Consider the following 15,023-nt stretch of genomic DNA (forward strand, 5'->3'; position numbering starts at 1 on the left):
AGGTGATATTAATCCTCTTTTTATAATCATGGAAAACTAAAGCTAAGAGAAATTAACCAATCTGCCCAAATGTATCAGAGCAAGTTGTGAGTTGCTCTTATGAGTTGTGGAATTAGGGTTCAAAACAGACTCCAAAGGCTGCTCTTTCCACAAGTCAAATTAGATTTTATTTAATAGAATCCAGAAAGCATAGTTCTGAACATTTATCTTTAGTGTCCAAAGTCCGTGAGAAACATATGTCTAAAAGAATCTCTTACAGGAATTTGCATCAATGTCACAGTCAGTCACAATATTTATAAAGTACCCTTTATTTCCTTTATAATTGCAGTAACATTTTGCATTCTAACCCCCCTTTCAGCTTCTCAAAACTCTATCCTTATCTATTGCATTTTATTCTCTCAGAAATACTGTGATTTCTCAGAGACAAGGAAACTGGCACCCACAGAGGTCAAAGAACTTGGTAGTCAGTTATAAAGTTTGCGGAACTTGATGCAGTAAAATTTCTTGTGGGGGAAAGGGTGTGTGTTTATGCACATGTCATTCAATTAATTTCAATGGATTCTTTTTAAGTAAAGGAAAAAGCATTACAACAAACCACACAGTACAGGTTTGCTTTTAAGATTAATCCCCTTCCCCTTTCCTCTTCCAATTCCACCCTCCCAAAGTCATCTGTAGTCATGGATTGGTGTATAATGTTCCACTCCAGACTGTGAAAGTCCATGGTTTCAAGAAAATATCATAGACTGAATCCTGAAGTCCAAAGAGTTAGGAAGTGTGATTTTTCACTTTTAGCACAGGAATCCACCTGAGATTTCTCACTGGCCCTATCTCATTCCTGAATCTCCCTTCCCAGCTGTAGGTCTCCCAGCCTGAATATTTACAAACTAGGGTCCAGGGATTCATCGTCACTGAGTTTGGTTTGTTCCCAGTTCATCATTCACTTAACATACTGTCTACTCATCTCGGTACCTAACACATGGTGAGCCAAACCCACTCTGTCACCCTAGCCAGCTGCCCATCAGACTCCTCTGAGGTCACTAAAGATGACTTTATAAGAACTTTAAATTGGGAGTATAGCCTGTGTGCACACTGTGTTGTCCTGATATGAATGTGACAGAGTTCTCTCATTAATCCCTTCCTACCATTCTCCTGACACTGTAAGAGTCTCTCTTGGGCTCTGTCCTAAAATTGTTTTACAATCATTTAACTTACACTCACATCACATCAATTTTGACACTGTAATGTGATTTGCATTGATTCAAGGCTGCCATCAGGATGAGCTCATAACTATGTCAGAACTTCTGTTGAGTAAATAAAGAACTGATTTTGAACGTGGGGAATGATGGAGGATGGAAAAATTACAGAAAGAGACCAGAAACAATATAAGCTCAGTAGGGAAATTTTAGACATCAAACATTTTTTTTTTTGGCACAACATATCAAAGGTCACTAGTCTCCCACATCAAATACACAGACCATTTTTTAAACAAATCCATTTTAGTCTGAGTCTTGAAACAAGCCTAAAATATGCAATTTTGCAAAGATTTTAGGATAATTTTAATTTTGTTGTTTTTTAAAAATGGAGGAACTATTCGAGATGTCAGAGGAGTGAGGGAGGGTGAATGACCCTTCAACCCATCCAGAATGGTTGACATTTGAATAACTCATCCTGAAGAGCAAAATTCCAGAATCATATTTATTTTCAGGGCCTAAGATGCCACCAGTGGGGCAAAGCAGACTCCAAAATGTGGCTTTGTGCCTGTTTTTAAAGACCAAACGGCCTCTTTTGTACTCAATTAAGGCTAAGTGTAGCACCCTACACTCTGCCCAAGATAAAACCTCCATATTTATCTTGGCAACAGTTCAAACAGGGGGCGGGGGGAGGAGGGTTTAGCCAAAGGTGGGTGGACCCCGCATGAAAATGTTCCCTCGGCCTATCCTCCTGCCTGAAGAAGGCAGATGGAGACGGAAGGTTTCGGGCTGAGTTCCTGCCGACCTTAACTGGAATAACTTGCTCTCTTTCACATCTGCAGCTGTGTCCTCCTCAGGGAGTTGTCCAACTAAATGTGATTTTAAACATCTGTCAGCTACATCAGAGCTCCAAATTTAGCACTCGGGAACATTATGTGGATTTGTGATGCTCGCTGGAGAACACTGGATCCGTAAACCGAGCTCACATGAGACAGGCGGGTGGTACGCGGGTTGGTAATTTCATCTATGACACATTGAATTTGGCTGCACATTTATGAGTGTTATGTAAAGGGAAAGAGTGACCATTTCCTTGCAAACAGCTTTCTGAGCTGCTGCAAGATCAATATCGAGAAGGGAAAGCCTTTACACTGGGAACGTTTATTGTACTCCTATCCAATCATTTGCCTGGAATTCAAAACTATTCCCCACGGGCTGGTTTTGTCTGAATTTCCTGAAACTTATTCTCTGCCCTGAGCCACCTTTCTGCTCCAGCTACAACTGTGCTCCAGTGTACCCACCCTAGAGGAAGAAGAGGTCTGCATAAGTCTTGATTCCTATTTGCCACCTTTGAAGATGTCTAGGGGCATGTGAGAATCCTCACATGGCTGCTTTTCCTCCATTGGGTTGACATGTCTGAAGAGATGTGTTGCCCTTGGAGGAAACTGTGAGACCAGGCCTTCCATTCAAAAATTCTCTGCTGAAGCATATCCCTGGATGATTGGCTAGGATTTCTTAGTACACAAGAAGGTTTGTAACCAATTCTATCAATTCCCAAAATCATGGTGCCCTTGAAGACAGACATGGAGAGACATAGCCCTGCAATGGAACCTGGGTTCCTCATAAATGATTTATCACAGTATCACAGAAGACAAAAACTTGTGCATTTGCTTTACTTAGGTTGGTTGGGTTACTACAAACGCTCACAGCCTCCAATGTCTACTTGTTCATTAAGCCTTTTCGAACAGACAGAGTTAGTTTACACATCCCACACTACCCCTCCTACCCTCACTCCTCCCCTGCTCCCAAGGCAGCCTGTGTGTGCCTCTACTCTGATGTTACTGTGTGAGGTCATTAGGGAATGTCTTCAAATGCCTCTGTGATCTCTAAGGAGGCAGACATGCTGTTTGATTTGTCCTGTATCCCCGGGATTAACACAGGCCCATAGACTGTGGTCAACTAACATGTTAAAGATAGTTAATAAATGCATGAGTGATTGCAACTAGTTAGAAATGCTTAAGAATATACCAACTAGAAGCAATGAAAGGTGGTTCCAGGAGCACCGCTGATGGCAAGAGAACAACTTTTACAAATGTATCATAAATAAACCACGTCTGGATCATGCAGACATGCTGTATGCAGAGAACTGACTCAACACAGGTCTTTATTGCTGTTGGAGAGATGGTAGGCCCATCAGAGGTACCAAAGACCAGGCAATGACAGCCATGAGCCAAGACACAAGGAACACAGTACTGTCTACATGGGGTTGTTTGAGGGGGTTGAGCAGGAAGAGGCTTCTGCCTCAAAATGTCTTCTTTCTGGCATCTGAAATGAGTGTTTTATATTTATTCTTAGAAGGCATCATGTTTCTTCCCTCTGTTCATCCCACTTCTGTGATGACACAGTTACTTTGAGAGTTCACATAGGGATCATGGGCTGTAACATCAGACAAGATCAGGGTTCAAATCCCAGTCCACAATTCACTGAAGTATGTTATCTTGAGAAAATTACTGGGTCTCTAAGTTAGCTCATTAAGTGATTGAAGGGATTAAATACCAGGTGAGTAAAGTATCTGGTACATCACAAATGTTCAATGTAGTTAATATTATTCATATAATTAGTTTGGACTCTTGCTTGCAAGTGATAAAAATGAAACAAAGCTGGCTTAAGCAAAAAATACAGGTGTGTCTTACAGAAAGCAGGAGCAGGAATGCACCTGGGCCTCAGGGAAATTCTGTCACTTTGCCCTTCTCTGCACATCTGACTCATTCTCCTCTCTCAGATTCTTCTCTTCTTGGGTCTACAGCATTGTTGGAGAAAACCCACTTCCCAACTCCTAAGCTAACATGTTGCAGGTTCAGCTACCCAAAAAGAAACCAACACAAGTCCTTTTTCTGGCCTTAATTTCGCACTTTGGGGTGAAAGACTCAGACTGACTCATCCTGAATCTAGTGCTACTCCTGTTTATTCAGTTTGGCAGGAGTTAGTCATAGGTAGAGGCAGGGTCACAGTTACACCATGGCCCTGGGGTCTCACTTCATTGCCAGGAGGCAGGAAGAGAGGGAGGGCAGCTGGACGTTCGGGGGAGAGATCGTGAGATGGACAGATGCTGTAAAAGCTACCTTCGAACTACTATGAGAATGAGAGTGGGACATTAAAAAATGTGAAGATGTGTAAAATGTTCTTCTTTATTAAAAAGTCCCACATAGTGCATATATATTATGATCATAACTATACTCACTTTTAAAGGTAAGGATTTATAGGGGACATAAAGAAATTGTTTTTATATTATGGTGGTGAATTTTTAATGCTCTTTGATTTAATAACAAAACTTTGTTTAATGTGGAAAGCTCCTACAAAGATTAATAACCCTTGAGCCTTTGCCACTTAACACCTTAGCAAGGATTAGTTGACAACTGGCTGAGGTCCACGCCCCAGGGGGACAAACCCAGGCCAGGAGGAGGGGAGGGAGGGGCAGGAAAGTGCCAGGGGCTCTGGGGCCAAGCTTCTTGTTCTTCACAGTGTGTGGATACTAAGGCCCTGTCTTCCTGGAAAGGCAGAAACCTGGCTCAGAATTCGGAAGCCTCCATTTTCACAGAATTTCAGTAAATTCCAGGCTGGAGACAGGGCAGCTACTAGAAAACTCCTTTGGTAATAAAAAGGCATTGGGAACATTGTGAAAGGGCACCACATGGTTCTCAGGGCAAGACCGGTGCCAACTTCCAAAGGCCCAATAGACATCCTATAGAAACGTTTCTATAGAAACAAATAATCCCATGCCCACCCCAGCAGCCTCTGGGCCCAGCTGGCACCCCGTCCCCAGTTTCCACTTCTGGATGCAATCCGGATAACCCAGGAAAAGTCTTTCCATTTAATCTTTGGCACACTGCATCTTCCAGCCTGAATGTCAATGTGCTGCTGCTTCTAATGTTTCCCTCAGGGATTGGGTAGGACAGATGGTCACTGTCATGTTAAAACCAAAGACTTATGAAGCAACTTTGTGAGCACTGTGAGAGCTTAACTCCTACCCCAGAAACAGACCCCTGAGACTCTCGCCTGGATAGTGACTGAAGCTCTGAAATGCGGTGGGGAAATCACATCCACAACCCACTCTACAAAGCAGATACAGTGTTTTTGAAATTGTTCAAGTTGGCTGTCCTGAGATGTTGCCCAAATGTTTCCTTAAACACTGCTTTTATCTCAGCAAAGCTCCAGAAAAATTCTCTTCAGCCTAAGGGCTTTGAGTGAGTGTTCAAGGCCCACGAGCCTGAGTTCTGGTGTCAGAGCCCATTCGTTCCCTTCTGCTCCCGTGACTATTGCTTTAATTGAAACCCTTAATATCACCAACTTGTGCAACTCAGCAGTGTTTATCCAGAGCCCAGGCCTCTGTGTCCTAAGGAGTGCAGACCTACAAAGTTGTCTCTACAACACATGTATTAAATAGCCATACTTTCACTAAGGTAGTCAATTAATTGAGCACCTACTGTGTGCCCAGTAGTGTGACAGGAGCTGCGTATAAAATGGTGAATAAGCTTTAGCCCTGCTCAAGGTACCTCCAGTCCAATAAGGGCTGGCTGATGATGTCCACAGGACCAAGGACAGGGTGATTGACATCCACGAGAGAAATTTAACAGGATCTCCAGGAGTCAGACAGATAAAGTTTTCTGCAGCAGAAGATAGTACTGCAGAGTCCTAAGACAGTAATAGACTGGGCAGGTAAAGATGAGGAAGAAAATTGAAGCCCCTATCCCCTCTGGCCACAGCCTTTGCCCACCCACCTCATAAGTCTGGCCATTAGCTGAGTTCATGAAAACCACACAAGTGTACTTGCCTGTATGGGAGTTGGATGGGGTAAAGGATTGTACACCTGAAAATGAAAATAAAGACTTTCCCTTTTGCAGAACTTGTTTTAAAATCTGACTTTCTGATTGGCAGCTTAGAGAACCATCGGCATTTTCTGTCAGGACAAGTGAGGTCAATCTAAATAGTTTATCAAATGTGTAGAGTACCTACTGTGCACTGGGTTGTGGGAGATGGGACATAAATCGGATATGACCAGATAGAGAGAAAAGAGACAAGAGAGATGGAAAAGGGTCCCAGGGTGGAGTAAAGAAGGAAGGAAAAAAGTCTAGAGCAGGTTAGGTGACCCAGCAGCACTTTGCTAATGTACCTAATGATTTTTATCTGTGGACTAGCAACTTGATCTCTTCCCAGACCAAGCAGGAAATGGATGCTTGGAAAGAGAATGGATATCAGCAGAGCATTATAAGGCTTTTTGGTCTATTGTCTCTGACATGCTCCAAATGTGGGATAAATACTCTGTGGTGTGATGCACCATTGGAAGATGCTTTGTAAGCCAAGGAAAAGCTTAGCTTACCCATTTAGATTTCTCCTGGACCTGGGCCTGAGATTCAACAAAGCATAAGTGAGACGTGGGCAAAGGAATCTTCAAAGGGGTCAGTCTCAGAGGTTTCAGTTCCATAAACATCTTCTCTAATGTACACAGTTAAGTCACAAGAAGGTATCAAACACTAAAATGTGTCATTCCAGCTTTGTGTGTTTGCATATGTGTGTGTATGCACGTGGTGGTGTTGGCCATGTGCAACTTTTGGTGAATGGTAGACTTTTGTCCACTTTTACCTGGTTCAAAACTAAAGAGAAGAAATGTCAATCAACTCCTTATACAGCCACCCAATCCATTCCATGCTGTTTTGAAGCTCTTTTATAGAAATTTAGAGCTGGGGATGGGGCATAGAAATTAAATGAGAACCTGTTTATTAGGATGCTTAGCATGTGCTGGGTGCATTCATCAATGATAACAAAAGTAAAAGAACTCTTTCAAATTCCTCATTTTACAGATAAAGAAATAAGTAAGTCAGTTAGGTAAATTATTCTAAGTCACATGCTGCTTATGCTTTCATGTATATATTTCATGTACACATTCATGCAAATCTTGCTGACCACCTTCCTGGTGCCAGGCATTGTGTGCAGGGTGTTGGGCAAACCCAAGAACTAGAAGGTAGTTATCTAGACTTCTAGTGCAGTGCTCTTCTTTTATGTGCGGGAATTTACATATAAGATTTTTTAAGTTAGAGGCATCATTCTCAGCATCATCTTTATGAGGGGCCTTGCAGTCATGGAAGAATGATCTCATTTCTTCATCATCATCTCTGTACTCCCTCTGAATATGCAAGCATTTTATTCAAATGGTAAAATGTGGAGAAAATATTTTGAGCACAAAAGATAAAATTATTATGAATTTTAGGCTTGTAGCTTTTAAAACAATCAATATGGGTAGAATGAAACACATTTAACAGTTTCAAGTGCAGTTTGCCATATTATTTCATTAGATTATTGAGTACTTTGTTACGTTAAAGAGTCTAGCCAGTTAACAAACTTACATGCCTCTTTCACAAATTATATTTCTAGGATGACACCTCAAGCTATTGAAGTTTGAGTTAATGAAGTTATCTGTGGATCCTTGCCAGGGAATTCTAAATCAGAAGACATGAATGAGGGCTGAATCCAGTCTTTGGTTATATTTGGTTTGGCTTGCAGACTGTTGGTCCACACAGTTTTTAAAATTTTTTAGTAACTTTGCAACACTTAAAAAATCAGGAAATAGGAATAAAGACTCTGACTTCTAAAAAATGTCAGAAGTTCTTGGACTAGTGAGCCACATTCTCATTCACTGATGGTATGAATTATTGAGGGCTATGTACAGGGTGGCCTTTATAGACAGGGTAAGCACTCCCCACAGTCCACCTCATGCCCTCTTCTCTATACCTGTCTGCTTCACTCATTTCATTCATTTACCTGCCAGGCCCTGTTGGCATTTGAGTTCATGGCTTTTGCTTCATATCAGGGATCAAAATCTTTATAAAGCCACATGGAGATTTCCAAAGAATTTTCTCAGGGTGTTAAGTGCAAAATGATTCTGGATGATCAATAGGATTAGAGTGAAATATGCATTCATTTGCTCAATGTATATTATTGTCTGCTGTGTTCTAGACATGGGCTAAGAATGAAGGAAACTGAGATAAATAAGGCTCAGCCCCTACAGAAGCCCATAGTCTAGTGAGGGAGAGAAACAAAGTGATTAGAACACAGTTTATCCAAATGTTACAATGAGTCACGGTAGCACAAAGGTGGGGCAACCAAGACCAGTTCTAATCGGGTAATTTAAAGAACTTTAATAGCGCAAATAACTACTGAACTGAATGATCAGGGTTCAACTGGAAAAATGGAAAACACTCCAAGTTAGTAAAACGGGCAGTCTCATGCCATGAATTGGTAACCGAGGGATGGTGGTTTTAAAACATGACCCCAGAATTTTTGACACTTCTCCCATTTACAGGCATGGTCTGTGTCCCCACCACCCATCTGAATCTGAGTGGACTTTGGACTTTTGTAACTTAGAGAATAGTGGGAAGTGATGCAGTATGACTTCAGAAGCTAGAACATAAAAGGAAGCTTCAGCTTGTTTGCTGAGTGGAACACACACATTTGGGGCCCTGAACCACCATGAAAGCAGACTGACCACTCTGAGGCTGTTACACTGTGAGGAATGGAGCCACGTGTCAAGCTGTGTGTGGGTGCTTTAGCAGCAGTCCTAGTCTTTGAGCCATCACAGCCCAGGCACCAGAGGTGTGAGCAAATAAAATTTAGATGATTCGAGCCCCCAGGTGTGGAGTCACCCGAGTCTTTGAGTTTTCCCACCTGAGGTCTCAGATATTGAGGCCAAGAGATGAACCATCTTGGCTATACCCTGTCTAGATTCATGACCCATGGAGTGGTTGTTTTAAGTCACTGAGTTTTGGGTAATTTGTTACACAGTAATCGTAATCAGAATTACAGGTTATGGAATTGCTAAAAAGCCAAACAAAACAGTGAGGCATCCCATAGCTTAGCAATGGCAGGTAATGCAGCTCTAACACCCCTACACCAGACAAACAGAGGATTTGGTATTGATGAGGCTCAGGGTTACCTGGCAGGAGTTAGAACATGGCAGGCTTTTCCAAAAGACTGAAAAATGGACGAAACAACTTGGGCTTAAGATACCACCCAAGGAAAAGAGAAATACCCATTTATTTCTCTTTCATGCCCTAATATCTTCTGCCATTGCCTCCCATTGGCCTAACCCATCCAGAAGCCTACAAAACACAACCTGCAAGGGTCTTGAAGAGTGAGTAGAGGGTCACTAGACAGGTAAGGAGGGTTAGCATTCCAGACAGAAGGAACAGCAGAAGACACATGGGCAGCATGTTCAGGAAATGTCAATTAACTCTCTACAATTGGAATGTAGTAGGGATTGTTATCCCCACTGTACAGACAAGAAAACTGAAGTTCCAAGAGGTTGTGTGGTAGTCATTTGTCATGTTGGGGAAATGACTACCTGAACCACAACATCTTCATGTTTGGGGGAATCCTCTATTGTAAACATCTTGGTGGGAGGAGGACACTGTCAATCAGTATGGAAACCAAAGGGGCTGACCCCATCTCTGACAGAGCTGAATGATCCCAATTGGACATTTTTGCCCAGAACTTGGAATACTGAGTAATACAAAAATTGAGAGTTGAAAAATTATCCATAGCATCAGTGATGGCATTGGGAGTCCAGCACCACTGGAAATAAGTGTCCAGGGGCAGGCTCTGAACCCTCTTGGTCTTGATCTTGGCCTTTTACCTGCTTTCTGATCTTTCTGGACTCTTGTTAATTTTCTGAATCTGATCCTCCAGCTTCCAGCTGATCCTGTGAGCTATCCAATACTTTGACAACAAATGCCTTTCCTGCTATGTGCTAAGGCATTTGTTCTAAAGTTTTAGAGTCCATTTCTGTTGCTTGAAGACAGACAATACTACAATAAGTAAGAATTTGTGCTCTTCACCACTATTTATAACATTTATTTTGAAAACAGTAGGTAGATGGTAGAGTGAAAATAATCCAGACGAAGACTCTAGATACCTAAGTGTAATGCAGATCTTTGTGAACTTGCTCATCACAAAAGGGACATCGCTTAATAAGGGAAAAAATTAAATTATCAGCTAACATTTTATTAAGTACTGTAGTAGTTTCCTATAGCTGCTGTAAAAAATTATTAAAAACTTGCTGGCTTAAGTCAACATGTATTTATCATCTTACAGCTGCAGAGGTCAGAAATCCGCAACATCTCTGGGCTCACATCAAGGTGTCAGTAGGGCTGTGCTTCCTTCTGGAGGCTCTAGGTGAGAATCCATTGTCTTGCCTTTTCCAGCAACTAGAGGCTACATGCATTCTTCGCCTAGTGCCTCCTTTTCATGTCCAAGTCTTTCTCATATCTCATGACTCTGAAACTGAGTCTTTTGCCTCTCTCTTCCACATTTAAAGGATGCTGGTGATTATATTGGGCCTACCCAGGTGATCAGAATAATCTTAAAGTCAGGAGATTAGCAATCTTAATTCCACATGCAACCTTAATGCCTCTTTGCCAGGTAGCATAACAGACTCTCAGGTTCCAGGGATTAGGATATAGGAATCTTTGGGAGGTTATTAGTCTATCTACCACAAGCACTTACTATTTGCCAATTTTTGATGTACTTCACTTAATCCTCACCACAACCCCTTGAGGTAGGTGCTGTTATTGTTCCCATTTTACAGACGAGGCGACTGAGACTCAGAGAGAATAACTGGCCCAAGGTCACATAGTAAATGGCAGGCCGGGCACTCAGTAAAAGACCTGTCTAGCTCTGCTAGTCAATTCTCTGAACTCATTCTATTCTTTCCCACCTTAAGGCCTTTATATATGTTGTTCCCTCTGCTCAACCCTCACTCCCCCCATTCTTCATCTGGTTACCTTGTTCTTATCTGTCAAACTCCTAAGTATATATCACTTCCTCGGGGGCCCTCTCTGATTCCACAGGTGACGCCAGGCCCCTCTACTGCATGTGTTGTGATTCTGTTTGATCATTTGTGTGCATTCTGCCTTGTCTCAGAATAAAATGCCCTGTCTTTATCAGGATCCACCACGCCAGCCTCTGTACTCCTTCAGCCTCATCTCTCCCTCCAATTTCTCCCTGACTCTGGCCATTCTCACCTTTTTTCAGCTAGTTGAAGTCACCAAGGTCTTTCCTACCTCAGGATCTTTGCACACATCTTTGCTTAATCTTACTATGATTTGTCACAAAACAATACAAGTGAGAGCAATTTGGGTCAACTGCTTTCCATTTTGGCCTAATTACCATACAGTCAAAAAAAATAGTCAAAACACATGTCAGATTAGCTCGTGTGAGCTTTATTTGATTACAACGGTAACCTCCATTCTGTATGCTAACCTTCATGGCTGGTTACACATGTAAAATGGTTGTCTGCTCACAACTTAAAGACATCAGAGGGAATGCTGGGTGTTAAGAGACTTGGCTAATTATCCAATGCATTGATTTCTAGTAGTAAGGAATGGTTAAAGCCATGATGGCTATTTTAGAAGGTCTGTCTCTATGCCTACTTTCTTTGCTTCCAAAATTCTAGCCATGAGAGAGAGTGGGGGGAAAGAGAAAGGAACAGGAAGAAAAAAGAATGGAATTTATATAAACATGATAAATCTGTTCTATTACCTACATTACACCCTGGACACATTAAAAAAAAAAAAAAAACAACAAAACTCTCAATTCAGAACAATTGCTGCAAATCACACATCCCTGATTATATGGCAGTATTCCTGGTGGGAAAGCCAGAAGTAGTGAAGGATGGATTTTAGCATGTCCTATGTGCTTATTTATGGTGCAGCACATCATCAAACAACACTTCACAGGCTCTAAGCTGGCAAACTGGAGAGCTTTGAAGAGAAATAATGAGCTGAGAGGTTCATGACATGCCATTAAAAAGTTTGTGATTGGATTTGGAAAATCAGATGGGTCTCCAAGGGAAAGGGACCAGTTCTGAGCCATTGCACTTAGAATATTTTTGAGCCCCAGAGCAGATATTTATGAGAAGGGAGAGTTGTTTTTGTCTCAAATCCAGGTTCTGACTCTGATGTGTAGTGAGGAAGCCGCTTTGCACTGCAGACCTGAAGTCCCGGAATATCCATGATGTCACCTTTTTCTACTGATCTGCCTGCCACTGCACAGAGGCACGCTATTAGCTCTGTGATGTTTTAGCTTAATTCTCCCACATGTGGGTTGCAATTCTAGCCAAAACAAAGTCGGCAGGAGATTTTATAGCCACTGAATTGCTCAAGGTGCTACAGGCTCAGTGAAATCAGGAAATTAGGTTGGGATGCATGAACAAAAAGATAAACAGAGAGAAAAGACATCAGAATGGTGGGATTTGAGGTTGCCTGGTATGTGATTTCCAAATTAGGAATCAAGCCTTTGATTTTCCAAGGGGTGATTTGATGCTCTGGGTTTTACCTTTGAGATTTTAGCGCTTTTCTAGCATATATGATAGAAGAAAGCACCCTGTTCCAGATGGTGAACCAGGAGTCCCTCTCACTAAATTAGAAAGGAGACATTTTAGGATATGAGATCATGAAATAGAATAGTATTTGAAAAGAAAAAAAAGGAAAAGAAAAAGAAAAGAAAATCACATATATGCAATAACACACAAGTAGCCCAGCACAGGATGAATTTGTGGTTGAGCCATTTTTTTCCATTGCAGATGACACTTTAACTCTTTGAATCCCAGAGTCCTCCTGCACACACAAAGCATGAAAAGACATTTCTGCAGCTGTCACCACAAAGCCAAGCTGCACCTCAGGTTGAATTAGGAAGGTCCAGTGCCCTTGGTTAGCATTCTGATTCTGAGCCTGCAGTTCTTTGCCTGAGATCATTCTGCCTAGCTCTCTTCTCCCCAGAAACACTGTAATAACATAAGCCCATGACCCTTGCTCTCAGATCTTTTGAATGAACAATGGTGCTGGGCAATCACACCATAAGAGACTATTTGTGACCATTAGGGAAAAAAGGGAGGGGGGTAAAATGTTATGCTAATCAAAATCAACAACTGTTATTTCTTCTTCAGCGTTCTTCACAAAAGTCACATGGATGATGGTACATCTTCAAGCCTTTGCCAGACAAATTCTGAAATTTAAAAGTATTTGTTTCATATGGGCAAAGCTTTTCCTTTTTTCCCCTTTTTTACTTCTCTCCCTTTACACTGTGGGAAAATGAACTTATTTTCAGTCACCCCTGACATCTGACCACTCAACTGATCACGAGGACACTGTGGTAAACCACAGCTCAGCTTGAGATTCTCTCTTTTAGGCGCGGTTCCTGTACTTTGGATGGCACCATCCTTACTACCCAGCCTTGGCTTTTTTCTATGGAGGTTCCATTTTCACTTTCCTCCTTTTACTCAAAGTAAGTGGTCTTGCTATAAAGTCTCTAGTTTGGCTTGTCCTCACAATAAACTGAATGCAAAAATGACACCAGTTTTCCCAGCCGAAACCCCAAAAGTGGCCCGTTTACACAGTGTGTCTTTCTTTTAAAAAGAAAAAAAAAAGCATAAAAACCTTAAACATCCTGCAAAGAGGGAAGGAAAAGCCAAGTCTCTTGATTAATATCGAGATGATACAGCAGGGTTTATACATATTCCTTCTGTTTGAATCATCTTGTTTTTTGTAGCTGTTTTACACCTCCAGGATCCTGCCATCTGCCCACTCTAAAGAAACACAGCAAAGCAGTCCAAAAACAATGGCTGGAAGGAAATCACTGTGATCTAACCCAAGAGATCAACTTGTCTGCACCCTTTCGATTACTGCTACTCTTCCTGAAGAAAATACAGTGTGGTATGGTCCAGAGGTTCATGCTATGGTGGGGCCACCTCCTAATAAGCCCCCCTGGTGTCTGTCACGCCATCAGGCTGACAAGAGGGAACATGGTGTACGGATCTGGCTGCCCTCCTGGCTGAAGAACAGGGAGGAGGAGGGAGCAGGCAGCGCCCTGGGCAGTTATGTTCTACTCATATCTGGTGTGTGTCATTGGAATATAGGTCAGCATTTGCTGTACAACTTGGGGCAGGCTGGAAGCATGTGGACCCCGGATTAGGCCCAGGAACCCCCACCCCCACTCTCTTCCTGCCTAAAACAAGTTAACAAGCCCAAAAAGCATTGAGAGAGGCCATCGGGACAGACAAAACCAGCCTTTCCATCTTGCACACAAATGCTGGGGAAATCTAAAGCTTAGCAAAGGCGTTATCAGTCCTGGGGTTGGGCCAAGATGCAGGCTGAAGTTCAGCTGGCCAGGCCAAACGCAGCTGCTGACTATTCAGGCTTCCCACAGGGACTTTTCCTCAACCCCTGATTTAGATAGTGAAATGGATGGGTAATGTGCACATAGCTGCCAAGGGTGACAGGAGAAACAAAATGACTTTCAATTACTGAGCAGTTCAGGTGGAGGCAGAGAGCGCAGAAAAGGTCTTCTTTCCAATAGCAAAGTGAGGTGTCCGTTAAAGAGCTTCTGGCCTTGCAGAGAGATTATTACTTAAAAGGAATATTGGCAAATGCTTTAGGTTGAACATTTGGGCTTGGTTACTTCCGTTTTTCCTCACAGTTCATAGAGGGATAAAGATATTACATGAATTGGATTTTTCCTGTGAATTAAAACATTGATGCTCTGATTTTTGGTAATAAATGTTGCCAAGTTAGTGCTGAGCAGGCAGAAAGGAGGAATAAGACTAAGGCTTTGCTTCTGGGGAAATGCAAAAAAGGTTCACAAAAAATGTCCCATTGATTGTCCAAGGTCACTGGACTATGCATGCTCCAAATGGAACTCAAGACTCTCAAACTGCAGTGTCTGACTCACTGATTGTCCTTTGACTAAACCAATGAAAATAAAATGAGTTAGCATAGTGTATTGTTCCAG

The 15,023-nt window shown here is 42.1% G+C and overlaps 1 protein-coding gene and 1 long non-coding RNA gene across 10 annotated transcripts in view; one reads left to right on the forward strand and one right to left on the reverse strand.

Moving 5' to 3' along the window:
• The window catches only part of RNLS (renalase, FAD dependent amine oxidase), a 398,113-nt gene that overhangs the window by 334,753 nt on the left and 48,337 nt on the right, over nucleotides 1–15,023 (forward strand). For 2 of the 9 annotated variants that reach the window (XM_012454722.3, XM_012454724.3), the window contains exons 7-8: nucleotides 13,425–13,520; nucleotides 13,785–13,907. The exons of the other annotated variants lie outside the window; for them this stretch is intronic. In XM_012454722.3, the coding sequence (XP_012310145.1) occupies nucleotides 13,425–13,520; nucleotides 13,785–13,877 (189 nt within the window). In that variant the 3' untranslated portion in view covers nucleotides 13,878–13,907. Of the gene's footprint in view, nucleotides 1–13,424; nucleotides 13,521–13,784; nucleotides 13,908–15,023 lie in introns of those variants that run through there. 9 annotated transcript variants of the gene reach the window in all.
• The window catches only part of LOC135274003 (uncharacterized), a 123,538-nt gene that overhangs the window by 87,065 nt on the left and 21,450 nt on the right, over nucleotides 1–15,023 (reverse strand). The gene's annotated exons all lie outside the window — the stretch shown is intronic.

This window comes from Aotus nancymaae, unplaced genomic scaffold (genome assembly GCF_030222135.1).
Source record: "Aotus nancymaae isolate 86718 unplaced genomic scaffold, 86718_ANA_hifiasm-v0.15.2.pri h1tg000010l, whole genome shotgun sequence".
In the NCBI taxonomy this organism is placed as follows: Eukaryota; Metazoa; Chordata; class Mammalia; order Primates; family Aotidae; genus Aotus; species Aotus nancymaae.